The sequence below is a fragment of the Fusarium proliferatum genome (assembly GCF_900067095.1).
Source record: "Fusarium proliferatum ET1 genome assembly, contig: FPRO_scaffold006, whole genome shotgun sequence".
NCBI classification, from domain to species: domain Eukaryota; kingdom Fungi; phylum Ascomycota; class Sordariomycetes; order Hypocreales; family Nectriaceae; genus Fusarium; species Fusarium proliferatum.
Genome location: NW_022194795.1, coordinates 720,733 through 739,403, shown reverse-complemented (window position 1 = coordinate 739,403; position 18,671 = coordinate 720,733). Strand labels below are relative to the sequence as shown.

The following is an 18,671-nucleotide window of genomic DNA, read 5'->3' as shown; positions in this document are numbered from 1 at the left end:
CGTGTAGCGCTGCCTAACTGTCAGACATATCATCTCATCATGGTGTTCATGATCTCAGATCACAAATCCGTGAAAACTCAAAAGTTCAGGCGTATAATGAACAAAGAACAACAGCGTGGTAAGAGTTCAGGATCGTGTTATGAACTTTTCCGAGCCGTGCCTGAGATGGTTCTATTACAATTTTATGTAATATTAGTCGGCTTAGGTATTTACAGCAGTGGACTGAAATGTCGGGATCATAATGAGCCCAGGCGCCCGTTGGCAGCAGCCATGACCCCCAGAAGATTCCTACGCTCACTTTTACAACCTTGCAGACCAAGAGCGTCAGGTACACTTATCCGAAGCAGATATCTGTGTATTTGTTTATGCCCGAGAACGCTTCCCCTCGCCATGGCTCCAAGATGGATATGAATGACTTATTAACTCTCCTAGCTTCACTGCCCAGTCTTCGCTCTCTTGAGCTGCGGTTCATTCGATCCTTCTCTCCCCATTCTTTTCCCCAATTATTTTTCGACATAAGGCAGAAGCTTGGTCAGGGCAAGCGACCCGTGGCGATGAGACCAAAAGTCAAATTTGTCTTGTCTGGCCCAGAGGCTAGGGCCAGATCGTCATGCATGCTTCTTGCGACCTTGTGGGCATTGCCGACATCACTGAGCTAGATGAGTTTGAGCCAGCTCATCAGCGGTCAATCAAAGCAGCAAGTCCACGAAACAAGAGGGCAAGACTATACGCAATGGGACACTGAAGATTGGCTTATGAATGTACCCAAGGACTGGAGACCAGAGCCCATAGGAGATTAGCATTGCCGATTGCGGACGCATGTTTATGATACTTAGGTAACTAAGTGACTTTCAGATCGCGAAGGGAGCTTGTAGGTCAAGTTCAGAACTATTTCTGATTTGCTCGTCACACGACAACATATTAATGAATGAGAAGACAGAACGCGGACCGTCAGAGCACAAAGCAAATATCATGGTGATGAAGAAGTGTATTTCAGAATTGCACTACAAGCCAACCAGTGAAACTATAACTCCAACCGCCGTCTCCCCGAGCACACTGGGCTCAACACCAATATTCATGAATCCATGCATCGTTCGTAGAATTGCGACAAAGGTCGCGGGTGGTATCTCAATAATTCGTGACTGAAATGAGATGGGAGAACTTATTTGCCGCAGCCGGAGCAAGAGCCTAGCACAGATCAGTATTGATTAACAGAGGAGAATAGAGTCATGTTATGTTGACTTACAGCTAGAGCCGCAGTTGCAAGAAGAGGCACCAGAGCAGCCACAGTCGCCAGCCATTGTGATTTTGTTTGGTGGGTAAGGTTTGAGGTAGTTGGAGGAAAAAGTGTTGAGTTTGTTTTGAAGATTTGTTTGTGAGATGATGATGGAAGAAAGACAGAAAAGATAATCTGGTCGGATCATGCAGGGTCTTATATACTCAGCAGGTGGGATGCGGCCTTTGTGCGTTTATCTCAAAAGACCCCTCCTTGTCCCTGTTTAATGAGGGGTCCTGACGTGGGATTTCACTTCTGGTTGGCGATCTGAGTTGGCTTTGTGGGGGTGATGTGAGTGATTTTGGCGGTTCCTTGACTTGGCCCAGCTTTTTAGCCTCCGCGTGATGATCCACGATGGTTCGAGATTTGATGACAGGGTATCGCGGTAGTTACTGTACTGGGCAATCTCGAATGCTCTCGACATTTCTAACTAGTTCTCAATAACATTCCGTTTTTATTATTACTCTGAGAAAAGATTAATTAATCTTATCTAGTATTGGCAAAAAAGGCCAAATGATCCAGCTTATCTCACATTGAACAACAAGCAATTACTGTAAGAAATCCCGAGGCCAAGCTTTAAGGTTCGTCGCCACTAACATCACCCATCATGGCTGCATCTTCTGATTGGATCGCAATAACAACTCATCTTTGCCACTAACACGACCAACCCCGGCACTTCATTAGCTTCTATGTATACTTCACGTGGCTCCATCTTTCATTCTTTGCCTTAGCTCGTTATCTTGGTAAGGTAATGTGACGTTCTCATGCTCTAAGTAATAAACAAAGAAACGGAGTTTATTGTTCCACTTCTAGCCACGCATCACTCTCGGCTAGCTGAACAAGAAGATGTGTACCGACAAACTAGACAGGAAGAGATTTTTCTAAGAATAGAACGCTTAGCAGTAATGTGCTTTGCACTTGGGTTAATCGACGGAATGGGGCGGACAGCAGCACCTCGAGTGTTGAGGCCTGTTAGAGTTATTACACCTATCCCTGAGTTTAACGAGAAGAAGTATCGGCGAAAGAAATATTGGCGACTTCTCTGCCTTTCCATCTCGATGTTCACGTCAAGCTACTGTCAGCAATATTGCATATTGCCTTCTGAAAGCTAAAATTAATTGCAATTCTTAGTGTGTTAGCTCGATATATCTCGTTGAGATGTCATAAGCTTTGAGTATCAATCTATCAACCAGTAGCAATTGGATGTGAACAGTCCCTCTACTGCCTGTTACGACTAACTTTCTTTGCTTCGAGGTATATACAGTGTTTCTGAAGCGAGTCACGTCAAGTTAGGTTTTTTGTTACCTTATTCGACCCTTTAATGCTTCCAGCCAGTTGTCGGTTCAATGGTTTAATCAAGAACTGCCTGTCATTAACCACTCCATTTGAAGCATGATCAATTTGGGCAGTAGAGTCGGCTTTACGGCCTTTGCAGAGTTTTTCTGGCACTCATATGGATCGGCTGTGATTTTATGCCTAAACTTATATTCTTGGTGTCTTTTCGGTAGCAAATCACATATCAATCTACCTAGAACAAAGATAAGTCTCCCAATTTAAAAGTCAGGGATCTTCTTTACAAAGGGACACACAAAGTATACAAGGTTTATTCCGGCATATTTATACCGCTCTTCTTCCGATTTATCACTCTCTTGCTTCTAAGACTTTGAATTCTTTCCTTCACTATTGCCCAAGTCAGCAAGTGCCACCACTACCCATCAATTCTGTACAACAATTAAAACAACATCCACGGCCGCAACCGCAACCGCAACCATGTTCTGTGGCCCTCTCGATTTTCTCTCTGAGGAGCAAAAAGCCATATTCGTAAAGTTATGGATTGGATTTGCAATCGTCCTCACGATTGGCGGCCTCGGTGTCTGGTTTTGGTATACGTGGTAGATACGTAAACATGCAGCTAATCTCATTCGAATCCTTCGACTGGTAGCACGCCTGACTCAATAAATCTAGAGGAAAATCCGAAGAGAGTCTTCTTAGCATTCAAGCCTTGGTCATTACTTCTGTTCTCACGCTCGCAATCTTGGCCTATGACAGTTCAACCGTTTTATTTGTAGAATGCCGGGTGCAATCATGCCACAAGCTTTTCTATAGGGCTAGTTCAGACAATAAGATGAACACCGTCAATTGATCATCGCTTATGCGCTTGCATACTTCGTGTTTCCATCGTGTCTTAGTTGTCAAGTGCGTAAAGTTTTGATCTTCTGGTAGTTTTCTGGTTCTGTGTCGCAGTAAGCAAAAGCTCACAGCATCATAAACATTGGTTGTCGGCATGTATCGATAACATATGACAAACCTTCACACTGAGACATCTGAAACTCTGCCATCCCAAAGTTCTTCCATATGCTGAGCCTTGTAGAACAACTGGCAGGTGTCATATCAGCCCAAGGCGCCGTGGGCTCCCCCATAAACAGCAGGTTTTCTTCAGTTGATTCGCTTGTCTCAGCTATGCACATTTTGCATGACCAAGGAGTAGATCCAAAGGGGCAGCTGAACTCTTCGTCTTCTGTAGCATCTCTCCTCTCCCTCACCTGCTGCTGCACCAATGTGATAAATTCATTCCACCTCTTGGAGATCTGGGCCGTATAGTTAGCTTTGCGTTTCTTTGTTGTCGATTTTGACAAATCCTCGTCTGATTCACGCTTCTTCGTGATGTTTCCAAGGGGATTCTTATCTTTTGCGACTCTCCGTGGTTGTACTCGAGTTGGGCCCGACTGTATAGCTCTTGTTGATGACAACTGCTTGATTTCGATCTGCCGTGTGATGTAGTTGAATATAAATGATCGAAAGTGTCTTTCGCAAAACGGCACCCCAGTAGGTGGCCCTGTCTGAATTGTCTCAGTTATCATGATGAAGGTAATTCGATTTAACATTAAAGATTTGGAGTCTGTGAGCGCAGAGTGCCTAGGCTCCTTGGTCTTAAACGTCGTTGTTATGGTAGTCGTGGGGCGACAGCTGTTCACAACACGTACTCTGAAAAGATGAACATGTTGGATTCTTTGTCAGACATGAGCTTATTTTTCTTTTTCGTTATTGTCCAACACAATGATTGATGGGTTCTTTCGTGTCTTGTTCTCGTTTTCTTTGTTCTTCTTCTACGGACTTGGCTCGGATTATCATAACATTTGATTTCCATAGAGCACCTATAGATCGGACAGGACAAACTGTTACTTACTTGAGGTGTTGGTGATTATAAAATCCTTTCAAATTCGATGCAGCATCCCTCAAAAAATACTCGGCATATTCCATTCTTCAAGTGAAGAGTCCTAAAACCGTGCTTTATCCTATGAATGTATTGTGTAAGGGATCAGTTTGTATCACGATATGACTTGGCATCATAGGAAACATCCTTGTATTGACTAGAGTACCCAAAACTGATAGGAGATTCAGCAACTGTTTGCTCATCGAAGGAGGAATGAAAACTTAGTTAGGATCTTGGTCCTAAATGATAAGAGGATTGAGGTCAATCGATACAATTTTAGGATATCTTTACTAAGTTTAAGGTACCATTTGTTAAATTTAATATTCTATGTAGAAATCTGATGATTTCCGGCTCCCTGAGGCTTATCACTCCTCATTCGTCTTGCCTGATAGACCAGACCTCGTAATAACGTTAAAAGGTTTTCCGTCGTTGGTCCAAATGCAGCTACCCTATGCCAGTACATCGGAGTTTGGCTAAGGTTCTCTGGCAGCCCTGGCCAGTGGAGCATCCACTCTACTCTATCACGGTATTGCAACCCCGGCTTCTACACCGGAAATCCGTGCAGCCTATCTACTACGTAAAAGTGTCACCAGGACAAGCTGCAAAGAGCATTTCTAGAAGGCGTACTAGTCAATTCGTGTGATAAACGTCAAATCAACTGACGAACAAAGGAAACGGCCAGACCTCCCGAGCTCGGCCCCCAGGTTTCGGTTCAACGCCGAGGAAGCATTTGCAGGGCAGAACGCAGTGGAACCAACCCCAGCATGGCCTAAAAGCTAAGCGATAAGACTCCCGCGGCTCATTTGCCGACCACCTGATTTGTAGGTTCCAAGCGGTGGTGCATTTGACTCAGTGAAGAATTACCCGTTGACTCGGTGAATTTGGGCGCGATAGGGGTCCTTGGAGGGTACAGTACTTATCTTTCACCGAGTCACTTGGTTTCACTGAGTCAAAGCCAGCGAATCACAGGGTTTATCGCGCTTTAGCTGCCGCGCTGGCACTTTCACCGAGTCACATGAAATGTCTTCTGGAAAGGTTCAGATCCAGATGTACCCTCATGTACCTTTTCCGGCCGCCGGTTTGGAGAAAGGCCCCAGGGAGCAACAAAACATCACACCTAAGTTTAGGATGACAAAATAAACTCCTCAAAAGTTATCCTAAACTCATCATAAATTTACACTAAGTTACCTAATTCTTTTTCTCACTTAGGATCGAGGTTCCGAGTTTTCTTTCCTCCCACCGGCGACATGATCGGACCATGACGGCCGACGCCACTGTTGCTCCTGCCGCTGCTCTCTCATGCTCATGCCCGGCCGTACCTTAAAATCTTTGGATGCGGGCTGTGTTTTTTTGATAACACTCCATACTCATAATCATTTCCTTTTCCCTCTTCCCACTTCCTTTCCTTTTCTTGGATTTCTTCATAATTCAGAACTGAATTGTGTTGAACAAAGGCAATCATCATCGCATCATGATGTCTGCCACCCGTATCGGGCAACGGCTCGTCCGTCAGTCTCGTCGTTCCCCCATCACCACCTTTCGTCTCACACAATCGATTCGTCCCAATGGCGTATCCCGGGCATTCTCAGTCACAGCCCAAGTCAATGCCCCTCGCTTTGTCGACTTACAGAGCAGCATTAAGCTGCAAGATCATGAGCTCTTCTCAAGGAGGCACATTGGCAGCGAGTCCAGCGAACAGGCAGAAATGCTCAAGGTCCTGGACCCTCCCGTGAACTCCATGGAGGAGTTTCTTGAGCAGACTATTCCCCCGCAGGTCCGGAGGAAACAGAAGGGTCTCAACCTCGTTGAACAGTGGTATGAGGGTGGCGAGGAAGCTGCTGTTCCTCCCAATGGTCGCACTGAGCACTACATCCAGCAGGAAATGCGAAAGCTTGCCAAGAACAACAAGGTCTACGAGTCCTTCATTGGTGCTGGCTACTATGGAACTCTTGTCCCTGCTGTTATCCAGCGCAATGTTCTCGAGAACCCTGCCTGGTATACCAGCTACACCCCCTACCAAGCTGAGATCAGCCAGGGCCGTCTTCAGTCTCTCCTCAACTTCCAGACTCTTATCACCGATTTGACTGGTCTCGATATCGCCAATGCCTCTGTTCTCGACGAAGCCACCGCCGCTGCTGAGGCCATGACCATGTCTATGGCTAACGCCCCCAAGGGCAAGGGCCAGAAGGTCTTTGTCGTCTCCAAGGACTGCCACCCCCAGACCATCGCCGTCCTCCAGTCCCGAGCTGAGGGGTTCGGCATTAAGCTCGTCATTGGCGATGTCCTCGCCGACAACTCCAAGCTCGTTCGCGAAGTTGAAGGCGATCTTATTGGAACCTTGATTCAGTACCCCGATACCCACGGTGGTGTTCATGACTACCAAGCTCTCGCTGACATTGTCCATGAGAAGAAGGCTCTTCTCAGCGCGTCCACCGATCTTCTCGCTCTTACCATGCTCAAGCCTCCTGGAGAGTTTGGCGCCGACATCGCCATCGGTAACTCCCAGCGCTTCGGTGTTCCTCTGGGCTACGGTGGTCCCCACGCTGCTTTCTTCGCTACATCTGAGAAGTACAAGCGCAAGATTCCTGGCCGTCTCGTTGGTGTTTCCAAGGACCGTCTCGGCAAGCCTGCTCTTCGTCTGGCTCTCCAGACTCGTGAGCAGCACATTCGTCGTGAGAAGGCTACCAGCAATATCTGCACTGCTCAGGCTCTGCTTGCCAACATGTCTGCTTTCTACGCTGTTTACCACGGTCCTAAGGGTCTGAAGACCATTGCTGAAGACATCTGGAGCAAGACCCGTCTTGCCCAGAACTTGATCCTCGAGAAGGGCGAATTCAAGCTTCACACTGAGGGTCTCCGTGAGGATGGTGCTGTTCTTTTCGACACTGTCACTCTCAAGGGATCTCCTGAGGCTATTGCCAAGGTTCACAAGAACGCTGAGTCTCAGAACATTAACCTTCGCCGTGTTGCCGAGGACAAGGTTGGCTTCTCTCTTCATGAGGGCGTCACCCTTGAGAGTCTCGGTAATCTCGTCAAGGCCTTCGGCGTTTCTGAGGCTGAGTTCAAGTCTGCTCTCGAGTCTGATAAGGCTACCTTCCTCAATGACCAAATCCCCGCTTCTCTCCAGCGAAAGACTGGCTACCTCGAGCAGCCTGTCTTCAACCAGTACCACACTGAGACCGAGCTCCTTCGATACATCTACCATCTCCAGTCCAAGGATGTCTCCCTCGTTCACTCCATGATTCCTCTTGGTTCCTGCACAATGAAGCTCAACGCCACAACCGAGATGCTTCCTGTTTCTGATCCCGGTATCAACAACATCCACCCCTTCGCCCCCGTTGAGCAAGCTTCTGGTTACCAAGCTCTCATCAGCTCCCTCGCCAAGAATTTGTCTGAGATCACCGGTATGGACGCTACCACTCTTCAGCCCAACTCTGGTGCTCAGGGTGAGTTTGCTGGTCTTCGCTGTATCAAGGCTTACCACGAGGCTCGTGATGGAGATAAGCGAAAGGTCTGCCTTATCCCAGTTTCTGCTCACGGTACCAACCCTGCTTCTGCTGCCATGGCTGGCATGAAGGTTGTTACTGTCAAGTGTGACGGCAAGACTGGTAACCTGGATATCGAGGATCTCAAGGCCAAGTGTGCCAAGCACGCTGATGAGCTTGCTGCTATCATGGTTACTTATCCCTCTACTTTCGGTGTCTTCGAGCCTGAGATCAAGCAAGTCTGTGATCTTGTCCACGAGCATGGCGGTCTTGTCTACATGGACGGTGCCAACATGAACGCTCAGATTGGTCTCTGCAGCCCCGGTGACATTGGTGCTGATGTCTGCCATCTCAACCTCCACAAGACCTTCTGTATTCCCCACGGCGGCGGCGGTCCTGGTGTTGGCCCTATCGCTGTTAAGAAGCACCTTGCTCCTTACCTCCCTGGTCACCCTGAGATTGACCCTCAGCGCATCGGCGCCGAACGTGATAGCACAGCCGTTGCTCCCATCAGCGCTGCTCCTTGGGGTAGCGCCTCCATTCTCCCCATCAGCCACACCTACATCCTCATGATGGGCGGAGATGGTCTCACCAAACAAACTGGCACCGCCCTCCTTAACGCCAACTACATCATGTCCCGTCTCCTCCCCCACTACAAGGTCGTCTACACCAACGCTAATGGCCGCTGCGCCCACGAGTTCATCCTTGATGTTCGTCCCTTCAAGGAGACCGCCGGAGTTGAAGTTGCCGACATCGCCAAGCGTCTTGCAGACTATGGCTTCCACTCCCCCACCATGAGTTTCCCCGTTTCAGGAACTCTCATGATCGAGCCCACGGAATCCGAGTCCCGCGCTGAGCTCGACCGTTTCTGCGATGCTCTCATCCAGATCCGACAGGAGATTGCCGATGTTGAGTCTGGCAAGGTTCCCCGCAAGAACAACCTCCTCACAAATGCTCCCCACCCTCAAGAAGACCTTCTCTCTTCCGAGTGGGACCGCCCTTACACTCGTGAGGAGGCTGCTTATCCCCTGCCTTGGCTCCGGGAGAAGAAGATGTGGCCCTCTGTGGGACGCGTGGACGATGCTTATGGTGACACCAACCTGTTCTGCACATGCCCCCCTGTTGAGGGATCTGAGAACTTGTAATTGAAAAGCAAGAAGTAATGGTTTAACGATAGATGGTGGACGGGTCATATTAAGCGATTGTTTTTATTTATTTAAGCGGGAAAAGATATATCATATTCAACCATGATGGGTCCCCTGACATGCATATGGATGGAATGGTTTTTGGGAAGCTATTCAACCACGGCGAACTGATCTCTGTATTGGCAGAGTTTTGCGATATATGATGAGACTAGAATAAAAGTTCTAAAACTAGAAATTTATGAGTTCAAATTTACAAGCAATCTTATTTCTTGTTTGAGAAGTGAAGCGGTCTGTAGGACAATCAGTATCTCATGTTCCAAGACTTGGTCATTACTATGGTCAAACATGTACACGGTCTACGGTATTGTGCTTTGGAACACCGAAGATGCATGTGAAAAATGTGATATCATTTGCTTTTAAATCACCAATTATTTAATCTAACCAAAAACCATCGCTTAATGCTCCTCAAGGTGCTTAGCATAAGCAGCCTCGTCCATCAATGAATCAAGGGCAGAAACATCCTCAGCCTCAACCTTGATCAACCAGCCCTCGCCCTCAGGATCCTTTCCAAGATCAGCGGGTGTGTCGACGATAGGATCGTTAACCGCCACGACAGAGCCTGATACAGGGGAGTTGATGTCAGAGGCAGACTTGACTGACTCAACGCTGCCGAAAGACTCGCCCTCAGAGACGTCCTCGCCCTGAGAGGGAAGTTCCACATAGACGACGTCGCCGAGAGCTTCAGCAGCGTAGTTGGAGATGCCAATTGTGCCTGGGGATGTCAATTGATGAGATTTAGGTCGTTCAGACAAAGGAACTTACAGGTCTTGCCATCGGCGGCGACGTCAACCCACTCGTGGCTCTCAGTGTATTTCCTCGCGAGGACTAGAGTCTGTTAGATTTGATTGAGCTTCAAAAAGGAGGCAGAACTTACGGTTCATGGAAACTGAGAAGCATCGTCGGGGAGCAATGCTGTTGACTCTGCAGGCAAAGGCAGTCTTGGGAGCTCGAAGAGCAGTAGATCGGAGCTTAGAGGCAGAAGCCCAAGCTTGACGAGCAAAGAGACCAGACATTGTGAGTGGGTGACTGGGAGAGTGAGGGAGGGAGGGAGGTAGTGAGTATGAGGGATGGATTGAGGTTGAATGAGTGAATGCGAATGTCTGTGATAATGTTGATGATGCTTGAATTTAGGTGGCCTACTCCCCATTTACGATCCCTTGCACTTCTCATCCCCCGTCTTCGGCCGCGCTCCGGTCAAGTACCTCGGAGTCACTATCCGGCCCCAGTTCAAGCGGCGCCTCGTAGTGTAACAGTTGGAGAATCAGGTCATGAGCGCTACTTCAGTGTACCCACAGCTTCAAGTAGCGGTACCGCTTATCTCGCCAAAAAGTTGTCATGATGGGCGGTGTAACCTGCTTTAGCCGCTTGTGAAAGGTACTAGCTACTGGCATCTTTCACTGAGTCAAGTACCGATAACCCCAGATCCAGATCCCAAGAGCCCTGAAATATTTTTTTGGGTATGCGGGGAAGACTTGGAATTCCGAGGAGGGAGATATTCGGAGTTTGACTACGGAGAATGAAGTGCAAGGCAATTTTATCATGTAATTTTAGTCAATTGGGTCAATTGCTACAGGAGCAAGCTCTCATCAAAATTGCATGACCATTGAAGTGGCGGCTGGTACACAGTCGTGCGTGATGCTGTCTAAACAGCTTAACTTACAGCACTCTAATCTAGCCCATCATGATTACAACATGGATGATCAAGACAGCTACAACACAGCAAGTTTGGTGAGAATCATGCAATATACTCTTTAAACTCATGTAAATTTTGCTATGATACTATTTTCCAAACGCCAAAAATGATCTGTACTCTTCATCAAAAACATCATGACTTGAGCCAGGGCTGGGGGAACCCTCCAACCCACTCAGCGACCTCGTCTCGTAGCGCCTTAATCTCCTTGACATTAGATCCATCACCCAAAAACTCCAAAAAGTTCTTCACGGTACCGGGGTTCTTAGCACCCTTGGCCTCAGCAGCCGCGCGGGCGTCCTTATCAACCGCTAGAGTGATCTGCACACCGCGGTCCACAATATCAGCCACGCGCTTGAAGTCCTCGCCGTTGAAGCCCCGCGTTGTCATGGCGGGTGTTCCAAGACGAAGACCACCGGGCTTGAGGGCGGAGCGGTCACCGGGAACGGTATTCTTGTTGCTGGCAACGCCGACGAGCTCGAGAACACGTTCGACACGCGCGCCGTCGACACCCTTGGGCTTGAGGTCAACGAGGACGAGGTGGTTGTCGGTACCGCCTGAGACGAGCTTGTAGCCCAGACCCTCAGAGAGTTGCTTGGCCAGAGCTTGTGAGTTCTCGAGGACCTTTTCTTGGTACTGCTTGAACTCGGGTGTCTGAGCTTGGCGAAGGGCAACAGCGAGGGCGGTGATGGTGTGGTTGTGAGGACCACCCTGGTGACCGGGGAAAACCGAAGCGTTGATAGGGCCTTCAAGATCATACATGATCTGCTTGCCCTTCTTGTCTGTGCTACGAACGCCCTTGCGGTAGAAGATCATGGCACCACGAGGTCCACGAAGGGACTTGTGGGTGGTGGTGGTAACGATATCGGAATCCTCAAAGGGTGTTCCAATAACACCAGCAGCGACAAGACCAGAAACGTGAGCCATATCAGACAGAAGGTAAGCACCAGCCTCGTCGGCGATAGCACGCATGCGCTCGTAATCGATCAGGCGGGAGTAGGCTGATGTACCAGCGACGATAACCTTAGGACGGTACAGAAGAGCGTTCTCGCGGAGCTTGTCGTAGTCGATCAGACCAGTCTCCTCGTTCAATCGGTAGGGGAAGGTCTCGTAGTACTTGGAGACCATGGAGATCTTCTTGTTGGGGATCTGGTAGCCGTGGGAAAGATGACCTCCATGGGGAAGGTCAAGACCCATGATACGGTCGTGGGTGTTGAGGATAGCAGAGTAGGCGTAGAGGTTGGCAGGGGACCCAGAGAGGGCTGAGGCTGTTAGCATTGAACAAAGGATTGAACGTCAAGTCGAGACTCACGCTGAACATTGACACCCCATTTCTCAGGGTCAAGACGGAAGGTCTCGAGGGCACGTCTTTGGCATAGACGCTCTGCCTCATCGATGTGTTCATTACCGCCATAGTATCGTGCGCCAGGATAACCCTCGGAGTACTTGTTCTGCATAACACTACCTAGAGCATCGAGAACGGACCGCGAAGTGAAGTTTTCGGAGGGAATGAGGTTGATGAAGTGGTTCTGGCGCTTCTCTTCCTATAGTGGTGTAAGATTGGGCCAATTGATATATGGGGAGTGACTTACACGCTTGAGGATGGCGTGGATCTCAGGGTCGCCTTGCTCGAGGTTGGCACCGAGAAGCTGTAGAATGTTAGATATTGTTGTATGTGGCTTCATTCAAGACTTACATCTGACTGAGAAGCAAATGTCCTGGTGGTAACACGGCTGGCCAGAGATGGCTTTGTGCGAAGGCATTGCTGCCGAAGGAGCCTGAAGTTCATCATGATGTGTATGATGAGGGGTATCTCTGTATGAACTGAAGAGAAAGGGAAAAAAGAAGATGAAATTACGATACAGTCTCAAGCAACAAGTCCGAGCTAGAGCAGCACAAGATCTAATAAGAATGTCCTTGTCCGCCGCCTTCGGCTCATGAGTTCCATGACCGGAGCATGAGATCAAGATGCCGGTACGTACCTCATGGCCAATGTCACCGAGTCAATCTTATCAAACGTCACTGAGTCGAGATCTAAAGCCGGGGGTGGACGAGTCCCACATGATCCTCGGAGGCTTGGACTTGGAGGGCCGGGAGTGAGTTACCTGAGGGTACATGCGCTATCTCTGAGACTAGAACACTTTTAGAAGCTGACTCGGTGAACGGGGATGAAGTGGCTTGGTACAGGGTAGCCAATTGTTCCCGTCACGTACGTCAAGTTGCTGGAGCGAAGTGGCCTTGGGCTTGACTTGACTTGACTCCCCCACAACAAAAACAAACACGATCCACTCCCAAGGCCACGGACGTTGCTTTACGGTTCGTCTCGCTTATTCCGGAGCCTCCATCCGATTTGCATTGCACCTGATTGTGCCTGCGTTCACCTCTAACCGCGCTGTACTGTACCTGTACCACTCACTCAAAGCCAAGCATTCCGCTTGCTTTGTCACCGAGTCTCTTCGGTGGCAAAAAAAAGAGGGCTCAATATGTCACCGTCACCACCAAACCCAACCCCAAACCCCTCCTCGATGCGTCCCGTGCCTATAATCCGCAGTAGGACGGGCTGTTTTACCTGTAGGAAGCGCAAAAAGAAGTGCGACGAGAGGTACTACCAACCACTCTCCAGACAGTCACATTGACTCGACTTGACTTACGTGATGATGCAGTAAACCAATCTGCAGCGGTTGCAAGCGCAATAAGCTCGACTGTGTCTGGCCAGAACCACAGCCTGCCAAGGGACCATCACGGTCTTCATTTGGTGCTGCATCTACAAGCTCACAACAGAGCGTTGCTTCGCTGAGACAGGGCCACGATGCGGACTCGGTGAATGACCCGGTCATACCGGACCCGGTGCCGGAGGAGGACCGAGCTGCTGAGAATCCCGACGTACCCCAGAATGGCGACAGTTCTCCGGTGCATGGCCAAGTGCAAGGGCAAGGGGACACCCACATGGTCGATGCTGAAGCTGATGTGGATATCATCAATTCCGTTGATGATGGTGATCAGCCATCTCCTTCACAGTCATCCAACTCATCAGACTCACCGACTGTTATCACAACATGGGATGCAGATACCGCCAACGCTCTCACTCTCGCTCTGCCGCCGTCCCCAGACACAGGACTCTCATTCAATGGAGCTATTACTATGCCAATGTCGATGCTACCTGAGCAGGGACATCAGTCATATGAGCTCCTCAGTTACTACCTGTCACGAACGGCCAATAGCATGGGCAACGGTTCCACAGACGTGAATCCCTTCATCGCCAAGCTTATACCATTGGCCTTCTCAAAACCTCTTGTGTTACAACTTATCCTCGCTCAGAGCGCTGCACATCGCCAGGCATCAGCAGAGCGACACCCAAGCGATGAGATCGCTCAGAGATATTACACCGACTCACTGCGGATGTTTAGGAATGTCGTCGATGAGTATGTATCTGGAAACGCAGAGAACACCCTTGTCTTAACAGTCGGCAGTCTTATTATGTGTTTGACTGAGGTCCGTACCATTGATTCCACGACACGGCTGTTGACTAACATGCTGCAGGTTGCCAAGGGAGACATTCACGGCACAATATTTGACCATCTAACAGCGTCCAAGTCATTAGTGAGCACATTACTCACAGGGACACAGAACATGGTATACGACGATTTACCAGACTTTCTAATCGAGTACTACATGCATATCGCAGGCACCAGTATGATCTCGATTGATCCCCAGTATAACTCACAGTCCTTGCTCAGCCCCGATATTGAAGTCCGGGCCAGAAACTTGGTCGCAAGGAAGTACGTCGGCCAACTATGTGGCTGCTGGCTCGAAATCCTCATTCTTATATCCCAGATCTTTCACCTAGGACAAGTAATGTCTTCACCGACTGCCGACGGAGAGATCTCTCCAAACCCCGACAACATTGTCAATTTCGCTTTCCTTCAATCTCAAGTAATGGGCTTCTTCCCAGATCCTTCCGTCACACCATATACACGTCTTGCGGGGCTGGTATGGAAACAAGCTGCCCTCCTATATCTCTGGACAGTCCTCGGGAAACCCTATCAGCAACCTGAAGGCAGCTTCCAACGAGCATTAGTAGAATCGGCCGTCGCTGAGGCAGTGGCATTGCTTGATCAGTTCCCCGCTTCGGTCAGGATAAATACGAGTCTCTGCTGGCCACTCGCTGTCATCGGATGTAGCACGTCAGATCCTACAGTTCAGCAGGTCTTGAGGACGCGGTTGCAGACCATGTTGGACACAATTGGTCTGGGGAATATGAGACAAACACTGGTGCTACTGGAGCATATTTGGGAGCAGCCGCCGGACCAAGTCAGTCCTTGGACGCTATGTAGGGCGATGCGTGAGCGTCAGATCTGGATATCTTTTGCATGAAAGGACAACATTAATCCTAGATACCCGCCTCGATATATAAAAATAGAGTCCTTGAGGCACATGCAATTAAGATGCCGTATATATGACGGTCGCCACCAATTCTTTTGAACTCATTATGCGCAGCCAGCCTGGCCGTGGAAATGATCACATCAGCGAGCTCATCTTCAAACCATTGCCAACACTTATGAAGAAAGCCGCGTATTAATTGGTTGAATAACTCAATTTTATTGTCTAATTGTTTAAAGAAGGAACTCCCAAATCTTTGCAGCCACTAGAAGTCCATCATGATGCGCCCTCGCTCTGGTTATACCCTCCTCATACATCTCCTTTGAGAAGATCTGCTGGGCATATCTGGCCTCCATGATTTCTTGCATGATATAGTCGTCAAACTCCGGATGAGCCTGGAACGAGATGATACGCCCAGGCTTGTAGAGTCCTTGTACCTCACACCTTGAGCTGCTGCCGAGGCTGACCAGGCCTTCTGGAACTTCCAAGACTGCATCTCGGTGCATTTGATGAAGGCCCTGTTGTTTTATTAGTGAGGACTCACGGAAATAATAGGTGGTACTTACGAGAGATGAAACACCTAATAGCTTCTGGCCAGTCTCGTTGAGGTTGATTCTATCAACACAAACCTCCCAACCACCGGGGCTCACCGCAACCTTTGCACCAAGTGCTCGTCCGATGATCTGGTGGCCAAAGCAGATTCCAACTATGGGCTTCTCCGTCGTCGTATAAACCTTCTTGACAAACTCAACGAGCTTCAAGATCCAAGGGTCATCAGCAAACGATGTGTGTTCTGCATCCTGTTAGCTTCGCAGACGGGATTTGATAAAGAAACTTACTACTTCCTGTTAACAAGAAACCATCCACATCTCCGATGTTCGGGTACTCTTGTGCTGTGACAACATCCCATTTGCTAAGATCCAGGCTCACGTCCTTGCCCTTGTCACCAAGTGCTTCATTCTCGAGACCCTTGGTAAGAAGATCACGAAAGATGTCTCCATAAGAACCGCGCTTTTCATTAACAGAAGGAAAAGGCGTATCGCACTCTAGAACAGCAATTCTATATGTTCGAGTCATGATGATGATATTGTGTGATGATAGTGGTTTAATTAACAAAGGTCAAGGAGGGTTCGTTATCAAAAGATATAGATGTTCAACGCCCTTTAATCTACACGAATATCCCCACCAACAAGGAACCTCATGACCACGTCGTTCACAAACGACCCTCATTTTAGTAATGTTAGCCGGGATGGCGGAATGTGAGTCTATTGGTGCTTTATTCGGTCCGCGTTCATAGCCGCGCTTTACCGCGCTCCACAGGACCACATAGGATTGTACACGTATTGAAACCAAACACCATGATTGAGGGTATTGTGAGATACGATCTGATAGTCTATTGGTGGACCTTATAACTATAGGCTGATATTGTTTCTATGTAGGCAGTTGGAGGGCATAATACTGGCTGAAGAGAATCTGTTTACAACGAAATACTAATTCTCTCTCTCTCTTTTATCGAGACAGATTTGATAGATCTACATCAGGACATATTCTTCCTAAAAGTTACAAAAAGGATGTATATTATTTCATACTCGCGACCCTAACAACCCCTCGTCACAGTTTGCTTGGTAGTGGCGGTTTGTTTAAATACTGCGATCAGTCGGAAATCGCGATGTTGCCTGACTTGTATAGAGTATGTTATGATTCTGTCCTAATTAGACTGAATACAAAAAGTCACTTTTCGATAAAATGCACATTGTTGCTTCTCATTTCGGTCGGATGATGGTAACAATCACGAAAAATGATATTCACCGGTGACGTGATAATAGAGGCCCAGTGAATCGTCGATAACCACTGAAATATATCAAAACCAATTCTTTAGTAGATATCAGACAGTACATAAAGATTCGAATTGCACCAGGCTGCCCTTAGATATGAGAGCTCTGTTGTTCTGGATCTTGAGCTCCTAATAGCTAGCTTACGATTTGATAATTTCAGAAGCGAAACTGGACATTGAACAAACATACCGGAGAGCTTCTCTTACTGAAGAGGCATGTTGGAGTTAGGACTGTTGAGTACTCTGACCTTGTCGTTGAAAATTCATCATCAGTTCTTCACAATATGAAACCAGCCACCTTGGAGGCTCAAATGATAAGAACGGATGTCTCGGGCCTGATCTGATACATATCTTGCATAAACCTCGGTAGATCCAATTAACAAGCATTCAGCAACACATGCGATTGCTCAGCTGAATGTGATCCACGAACGTGAATGTGAATTGTGGATAATTCTTTGATTCCTTGGATGCCAATCAGCCTCGGCCCAATTGACAAGCATAAAAAAAGGAAAACACGGGCCAATGAGACAAAGGTTTCGTAACAAAAGCTCCTACGTTTGGATCAATTCCAGGCACTGCCGTTTCTTAGCGCATCAATTAAGCAAGTTTCTTGAGTTGAGTGGCCGAGCTAAGTCGAAACAAGCAAGGATATGGCTGAGAACAAAGAAGCTGTACCGAGAGACGTCATAAGCATGGCAATCAATCACCACAATGAGTCTGGCACTTTGACCGGGAGGGTTAGTGATAACTACTACAACCAGCCAAGACTGGGTACAAGGGTTGAGGTAGAGTTCTTATGGTATCGTGTGAGCGGGGAGTCGCAGTGAGATCGGTGATGTTGATGATATTATGACGTCCAAAACCTCTCATTTACAGTTCATCCATTATGTACAGTTATACCATCCCAGCCTCTCCCGTTGAGGAGAATTGGGTTTGCTAAATCACTCATTAATTGACGCTAGAGGCTGTACTTAAATGATGCTGCACCCCCTCGTCGACATTGAACATTGACCATCTTGTGCTCGTCCATCACTAACTATCTCCGACACTCACTGTCTGTGATCATCAATGGCTCCGCTCAGCTCCCCGCAAGATCTCGGCTTGGGTGCCATCCTCGCCAGAGCCCTCTCTTCTCCAACGCTGTCTCTTCCTCCCACTCTAGTGGCTCGGCAAAACACAGAAACAGTCACTGTTACTGCGTCCGGCGATAATGGCAACAGTGCCCAAACATTGAGCGGAGGCGCAATTGCCGGCATCGTCATTGGTTCAATTGCTGGATTTCTTCTCCTCCTCTGGGTTGTTCGGTCGTGTCTCAATTTGGGCGCACCACCTCAAGAACGCGAGAAGTGGTATCACTACAAGGAGGAGCCTCGACGACATTCACATCATCATCGCTCTCGAAGTCGACGATCGCATCGATCAAGCATCTCTGCACCTCCCCCAATCGTCGTTAGAGAGTCGAGATCTCGAAGCCATCGCCGTGGCCGCTCGCCTGGATACTATGGAACTGATCGCAGTTCACGGTACTACGTATAAGCCCTACGCCACCGACACGACAACAAGCGTTTGCGACAGAGCAACCTCCGC

The 18,671-nt window shown here is 48.4% G+C and overlaps 7 protein-coding genes across 7 annotated transcripts, besides 2 other annotated features; 3 read left to right on the top strand and 4 right to left on the bottom strand.

The window, feature by feature from the left end:
- Positions 1–1,162: 1,162 nt before the first annotated feature.
- Positions 1,163–1,188: a sequence feature (Short protein (FPRO_09327, CZR42026.1) was converted to a misc_feature.).
- Positions 1,189–1,246: 58 nt separating this feature from the next.
- Positions 1,247–1,301: a sequence feature (Short protein (FPRO_09327, CZR42026.1) was converted to a misc_feature.).
- A 2,167-nt stretch (positions 1,302–3,468) lies between these two features.
- On the bottom strand, positions 3,469–3,744 carry FPRO_09326 (uncharacterized protein; the record flags this gene model as incomplete). Its single annotated transcript, XM_031232708.1, has 2 exons — positions 3,469–3,509; positions 3,585–3,744. The coding sequence occupies 2 exons, from the start codon at positions 3,742–3,744 to the stop codon at positions 3,469–3,471; spliced, it is 201 nt and encodes a 66-aa protein (XP_031082617.1).
- Positions 3,745–5,964: 2,220 nt separating this feature from the next.
- On the top strand, positions 5,965–9,120 carry FPRO_09325 (putative glycine decarboxylase P subunit; the record flags this gene model as incomplete). Its single annotated transcript, XM_031232707.1, has 1 exon — positions 5,965–9,120. The coding sequence occupies one exon, from the start codon at positions 5,965–5,967 to the stop codon at positions 9,118–9,120; it is 3,156 nt and encodes a 1,051-aa protein (XP_031082616.1).
- A 455-nt stretch (positions 9,121–9,575) lies between these two features.
- Positions 9,576–10,193, bottom strand: FPRO_09324 (putative GCV3-glycine decarboxylase, subunit H; the record flags this gene model as incomplete). The annotated part of the gene is made up of 3 exons (XM_031232704.1): positions 9,576–9,892; positions 9,943–10,005; positions 10,055–10,193. 3 exons carry the CDS (start codon positions 10,191–10,193, stop codon positions 9,576–9,578), a joined length of 519 nt encoding a protein of 172 aa, XP_031082615.1.
- An 812-nt stretch (positions 10,194–11,005) lies between these two features.
- On the bottom strand, positions 11,006–12,662 carry FPRO_09323 (putative glycine hydroxymethyltransferase; the record flags this gene model as incomplete). The annotated part of the gene is made up of 4 exons (XM_031232703.1): positions 11,006–12,132; positions 12,183–12,414; positions 12,463–12,519; positions 12,567–12,662. 4 exons carry the CDS (start codon positions 12,660–12,662, stop codon positions 11,006–11,008), a joined length of 1,512 nt encoding a protein of 503 aa, XP_031082614.1.
- A 733-nt stretch (positions 12,663–13,395) lies between these two features.
- On the top strand, positions 13,396–15,244 carry FPRO_09322 (uncharacterized protein; the record flags this gene model as incomplete). The annotated part of the gene is made up of 3 exons (XM_031232702.1): positions 13,396–13,472; positions 13,534–14,362; positions 14,411–15,244. 3 exons carry the CDS (start codon positions 13,396–13,398, stop codon positions 15,242–15,244), a joined length of 1,740 nt encoding a protein of 579 aa, XP_031082613.1.
- A 239-nt stretch (positions 15,245–15,483) lies between these two features.
- FPRO_09321 (uncharacterized protein) lies at positions 15,484–16,327 on the bottom strand (the record flags this gene model as incomplete). The annotated part of the gene is made up of 3 exons (XM_031232701.1): positions 15,484–15,768; positions 15,817–16,043; positions 16,090–16,327. 3 exons carry the CDS (start codon positions 16,325–16,327, stop codon positions 15,484–15,486), a joined length of 750 nt encoding a protein of 249 aa, XP_031082612.1.
- Positions 16,328–18,152: 1,825 nt separating this feature from the next.
- FPRO_09320 (uncharacterized protein) lies at positions 18,153–18,620 on the top strand (the record flags this gene model as incomplete). The annotated part of the gene is made up of 1 exon (XM_031232700.1): positions 18,153–18,620. One exon carries the CDS (start codon positions 18,153–18,155, stop codon positions 18,618–18,620), a length of 468 nt encoding a protein of 155 aa, XP_031082611.1.
- Between the last annotated feature and the right edge of the window lie 51 nt (positions 18,621–18,671).